This window comes from Zingiber officinale, chromosome 5A, assembly GCF_018446385.1.
Source record: "Zingiber officinale cultivar Zhangliang chromosome 5A, Zo_v1.1, whole genome shotgun sequence".
Classification (NCBI taxonomy): domain Eukaryota; kingdom Viridiplantae; phylum Streptophyta; class Magnoliopsida; order Zingiberales; family Zingiberaceae; genus Zingiber; species Zingiber officinale.
The window spans coordinates 76112544-76118582 of record NC_055994.1 but is presented as its reverse complement, the minus strand read 5'-3'; the positions used below and the strand labels follow the sequence as shown (position 1 = coordinate 76118582).

Here is a 6039-nt window from a genome sequence, read left to right as displayed (position 1 = left end):
AAATCCGGTCTAGGCCTAGGGCACAGAAGGCTGCGAGCAAGCATCAGAGATGTTGGCCGTCGGTGATCGGGTCGTGGCGGTGGGCTTCGGCTAGGGCACGACGTGCTTCCCTGATCTTGGCCGAGGACAACCCAATGTGGCCGGCTTGAGCAGAGAAGTCCGTGAAACTGCATCTCTGCGAGGAAGAGACGGTAGGACCAATGGTCGACCGGCGGCAGTGGATCAGGGGGAATACTCGGCGACGTCGGGCGGTAAAGAGGAAAAAGGAAGGCGTCGTCGGAGATTAGGGCACCGAGAGGGAAGAGGGAGAGGAAAGGCGAAGCTCAGCCATCAGCTCTCTAGTCCCTGGCGTCGGCAGAGGAGAGGGAGGAACCGGCGGTTTGCGGCGCCGGTTAGGGCACGCGTGAGGGAAAGAGATGAAAGCTCGGCACGCACAGGTTTGTGGGGGAAAGGGAAACGGCGTGTAGGGAGAAAGAAAAAAAGAAAATAGAAAAATGAATAAATAAATTCAACTTTTCCTCACTTAAATGGGGTAGCCTAAACAGGCTTTCCCTGACCCCATTTTTATCCCCGTAAACTTGTCCATACGGTCTCCGAAAAATTCCGGAAAAATTTCTAAAAATTCCGAAAAATTCCCTTATCATTATTCGTCATTTTTCCGGTATTTTACAGCGTGCTCTTCGACTGAGGCTGAATATCGCGTCATTGCCTCTGCGACATTTGAGATCCAATGGATTAAGTCACTTTTGACAGATCTACTTCTTCCGGTTACCACGCCTGCTGTGCTTTTCACTGATAATTTGGGTCTCCGAACTGCGAGTTACTCGTATTTCTGCTGAGGATCAGTTGACTGATGTACTTACCAAGTCACTTTCTTGACCTTGACTGTTTGCTATTTGTAACAAGATTGATGTCATTTCTGGGACACAATCTTGAGAGGGCATATTAGGAAATAATTATTATAAGTAAATATTTATTTATTTCTTAGTTATTAGGGAATACTTATTATTAGAAAATAGTTATTTATATCCTAGTTATTAGAAAATAATTATTATTAGGAAATACTATTTTTTTAATTTATGTATTTTCCTATTTTTACTTGTAATGATATTTATATATACTATATGCTATTAATAATATGTGTGAATTCTATCGTGATAATTCAATTAGATCTATTTTAGACCTTGTGAATTTTAAATTTATCTAAAAGTGTTAAAATGTTATTAAAAAATAAGTTAAAATATGATTATGGTCTCTTTAAAATCAAGCACATGGTAGTAATTACAGATACACGATGCTAATTTTTAAAAATTAATACCATAATAATTATGCATATAAGTAAAAGAGAAGAAAGGTTGCTCATATAAGAGAAAGGAAATAGTAAAGAAAAAGAGAAAACTACATCTTAGACATTTTTTTTTAAATCTGGGACATCTTTTCATCAATTTTAATATTTAAGTACGTCTCATTTGTTTTTTTTTTAGAAAAAAAATTAGTCAACTACATGAGGATCCAATCGACTTGAATCGTATTCAGTAAATTGAGTATAATATACTCAATTAACATTCCAATCAATTCAATAAGTTGTTGTTTGAGTATAAGATTTTAGTGGACTGAGCAATCCTCTCAATTGTCTAGGATTGCCCTCCTCATGCATGATAAAAATAAACTATCCATAATTTATCTCTCTATATAAATGACTATAAAATTAATCATATGAAACACCGGATTAACATATGATATTTTACCACTAGGACAAGTGTGAATTAACTTAATCATCGAGCTTTAATTTATACATTACAAAATACCTAATTAGTTAGAGGGTGATAGATTTATTATAATGGGAAGAGATCAATTTTTTTAAAAAAAATTTCTCCCACCCCTCGTTAACTTAATGGTCGACTATAAGATAATTTCATGATTTATTTCTAACTTATTATAATAAAGGATGATAACATCCGACTGTCTAACGGGAAGAAAAGTAAATCGCAAAAGGCTTCGCTCAGTACATTGACTCATCCATTACATGAAGATTAGGTGACCCACAAAATATTTTATACAGGAATCAATCCTATAATCTATTACAAAAATACTACATATAAGTACCAATTATGTCGGTTGTGAAAATAACAAATAACAACCATCGAATCCTTAAGACATCTATAATTGTGAAACTTCTCCATGAGCTCTTTCATTATCAACATCTACGCCACGTAAAAGTAAAAAGCTTCACATATTTTTCCACTATAAAAAAAATCTCTTAACAACTCCTTCATATATCTCATATTTTTCATTATATATATTTCTCTTACCTTTCTATTATAGATTATATATAATTAAATTTTAATAACATTTAAATTCATAAATTATTAATCTAAACATTAACGTTTCCTAATTTTTTCTAAATATTTTAGGCTACGTTTGGTTGGATGATTACATTCTTTTATTTGATGTCCATTATTTTTTATAATGAATGTAATTCGTATTATTATAAAATGACAAAAGTATCCTGTGATCTCTACCGACGGTCGCCGCAATCCACACCTCTGCCGGAGATTGTGGCAACCAACGGCCGTCGCCGTTGGCCTCCTCCGCCGACGGCTGGCACCGACAATCGACGACGGCAATGGGCGACGACAACCGACGACAGTGGACGACGGCGACGGTGGACTAGGGGTATATTCGACATTTAAATTTTAATTAAACGGTGACCTCGTAATGTAATCGGATTACATAGTATTTACTTTATAATATAGATTACAAAACTTCACTACCTTTTATAATCTAAATTACATTACAAGTTTAAAATTAAACCAAATAAAATAATCAACCTTGTAATTTAATCCTGATTACATTACAAGGCAGATTACACCCTACCAACATAGCCTCTCCACGAATTATGGAACCTCGAAACCTTAAGACATCTACAATTATAGAACCTCTCCATGAACTCTTTCATTACCAACATCTATACCATGTCAAAAGTAAAAAACTTCATATATCTTTCCACTATAAAAAAACCTCTCAACAACTTCTTCATATATCTCATACTTTTCATTATATATATTTCTCTTACCTTTTTATAGTAGATTATATATAATTAAATTTTAATAACATTTAAATTCATAAATTATTAATCTAAACATTAACGTTTCCTAATTTTTTTCTAAATATTTTAATATTTTTATTTTTTAAATCAGAAATAAAAAAATTTAATAATTTAAAAAAAATAATGAAAAAACAGTTCCATGTCCTCTTTATTAATGAAGAAGCTCTCTCCACTATAGGAAGAAGCTCCTTTGTTGGAGCCATGTCACACGGGATGTTCTCATTATGGATGCTCTTAATCGGATCGGACACACCAACGTTGAACAAGTTGTCAAGCCAACTCCAATATTCTTGTTTTATCACATCCTTTTAATTTTCATTAAAATATAATTAGCAAAAGTAAAAACTTAAGATAATTTCTTTTTTCAAATATATCAAATTGAACACAATCATTCACTTTTAGATGTCTTTTAGACGTATAGAAATTATGTTTCACTTTTTAATTAAAAAAAAGATAATCAAACTATTTCAAGTCAAGATCAAAGTCATTCTCACCAATCACACTCTAATCACATGCCCATGCAAACTTAAAATAATAACACCAATAAGAAAAAGAAATATAAGAAAAAAAAGAAAGTAAATACTAACCATCAATCATTAAATTTCAGAATCAACTTGAAAAAATTCAAAAATAAAATAATAATAATAATAATAATAAATTCTCAAACAACCAAACTAGAAGACTTTTCCCCCTCCATTACTCGATTCTAAACTAAACAATATTAAGAACTAATTGTCCCTCATTGCATAAATGTCATCTTCTTCTTACTACCTCCTGGCTAGTTATGATCTTGTCAACCACTCACACTTCCTATAATATACAAAAATTGAAGGGGATTTGTCGGAAAATTCATGAGAGGTAAAAAAAAAAATTATGAATTTCAGAAAACAGAGCAAGTTACTGGATCATGGCTCGGGCAAGAAGGAATTTGTTGTCGGATTCAGTCGCGCTGGCGGCGGATGTAGTGGAGGAGATCGCATCCGTCGGCGCCGGCGGCTTGGGCGACCTTGATGCGCATCTCGACGACCTTCTTGTGGGAGTTGGAGTGGACGGTGGGGACGAAGGTGGGGCTGGCGGCGGGGCGGTACTCGGGGAAGAGCCGGCCGGACTTGTAGCGGACGCCGCAGGCGTTGCAGAGCGTCTTGGGCCCCATCGGGCCCGCTCGCCACTGCGGCGTCTTCTGGATTTGGCAGTGAGCGCATTTCCGCGCCGTCGCCGGCGGCGGCGATTTTGTCTCGACGGCGTACGGGTTCTTCTTTTTGTTCTTTTTCTTGAGAGGCGGCGTCGGCGGTGGGAGCGAGGAGTCGCCTAGGCTCTCCGGGTCTGAAGTAGCCGCCGCCGCTGTGGCGGGCGGCGGGAGGCAGGTTATGACGACGAGCGGGTGGGGAGAGAAGGTGGCCGGGCGAGCGCGCTTGCTGCGGGCGCGGCCGGGGACCACCGGGACCTCAGGCTGCTCCGGCGGGCTGAGCGTCGGTGGCGGCTGCGGCATCGCCCTCCCCTCCTTCTCGCCGCCGATGGAGTAGGATGCAGAAGACGAGGAGGAGGACGAAGATGACGCGGTGGTGTAGGAATCGCTGCTTACGCCTCCGCCTCCACCTCCACCGCCGTTAGTGTTCGCTCCGAGAACAGAGACCGGACTCGAGGTGCGGAAGCAACAACGCCCACCGACACTTTTGTCGGCGCCGCCGACCGGGAGGCCGAGCGAGAAGGAATCAGAATCTTCGATGAATTTGGACATCCATTCCAGTTGCTTGATGTCAAGCTCGTCGCACTGCCATTTCAACAATTCCTCAAATCAAAAAAATTCACCCAAATTTCCTGCAATCAAATCGAATACTGCGCCAAAAATCCAAACTTTACCGGGACTAGCTTGTCTTCCTCCATCCCGAAGCCGGCCTCGGCCTTCTTCTCGTCCTCGCCGCCGCCTAAAATCTCGTCGACGACGGGAACCGGAATCGGAGGAAGAAGCAGAAGCGGCGGCTCCTGCGCCAGCCCGAGCACGTCGGCGTCGTCGTCGCAGGGGAAGTTGAGCAAGTCGTCGATGTGGTCGAACAGGTGGCCCACGCCATCCTCCATCTCCTCCCCCGTCTCTGCATCAACAATTCCATTAATCCATCGACGCCACTAAGAAAGAAAGAAAGAAAGAAAGAAAGATCGAGAGAAGAAGTCGAAGAACAGCGCCGACGCCGGCCTCACCAAGTGGCCGGAGGATTGGAAGCGAGCGAGGCGGTTGGTGTTGGAGTTTTGCAGGCAGGGAGATGGATGGGTGGAGGAAGAAAGAGGAGGAGGGGGCGAAGAGGAGGCGGCTAAAAGGGAGGAGGAGGAGGAGGAGGAGGAGGAGGAGTAGGGAGAAGAAGCAGCAGGAGCGGCGGCAGCAGCACCATTGATGCAAATGCAGAGCTTCCTCTTGGGGTCACATGAGTCAGTGTGATTTGTTGGTGGAATGCAATCTAATTCGAGGGGCCCACAGTTTGGTGGGGGCTAATTGCTAGCTGTCCTCCCTACACTAACACTCTGCTCTACCATTATAATTATAATAGTTTAATATATACGCTCTGTAATAATCATGTCCCATATTTATTTTACCTCTACATTACCGTTGATTTTTTTTTTAAAAAAAATCAAGTAAATATTATTGATGTTAATTATCAAACACTTTTATTATATAATATACTAGTATAATTTTTCGATTTATCTACTAAATAGTCATATCGATATATTGTTGGATGACGAATTCTACTTTTTATTATCATACACTAGTCGATTGACTAATGAATTATACATGAAGTTAATCATATATATATCTTTGGTATATAAATTTATTTCCTTCGCATAAGATTTTAGAATTGACTGTGAAAGTGTGGGGATGTCTGTTCTACTTATATAATTAATCAAATCATATAATAAGATCAGGATATTTGATATAAATA

General features: G+C 39.7%; 1 protein-coding gene across 2 annotated transcripts; it reads right to left on the bottom strand.

The window, feature by feature from the left end:
• Positions 1–3732: 3732 nt before the first annotated feature.
• LOC121980622 (GATA transcription factor 8-like) lies at positions 3733–5537 on the bottom strand. 2 transcript variants are annotated; one of them, XM_042532729.1, is made up of 3 exons: positions 5306–5537; positions 4970–5199; positions 3733–4880 (listed from the first exon to the last, which is right to left on the bottom strand). In XM_042532729.1, the coding sequence occupies exons 2-3, from the start codon at positions 5183–5185 to the stop codon at positions 4050–4052; spliced, it is 1047 nt and encodes a 348-aa protein (XP_042388663.1). In that variant the 5' UTR covers positions 5186–5199; positions 5306–5537; the 3' UTR covers positions 3733–4049. The 2 variants fall into 2 exon arrangements, with proteins under 2 accessions (XP_042388663.1, XP_042388664.1); XM_042532730.1 differs by having other exon boundaries at positions 4970–5537.
• Positions 5538–6039: the final 502 nt, after the last annotated feature.

Coding starts and splice junctions, on each gene's coding strand:
- LOC121980622 (XM_042532730.1), bottom strand. CDS start 5,185: ATGGAGGATGGCGTGGGCCACCTGTTCGACCACATCGACGACTTGCTC. Junction 4,881..4,969: donor AGGAAGACAAGCTAGTCCCG/GTAAAGTTTGGA, acceptor TTGAAATGGCAG/TGCGACGAGCTTGACATCAA.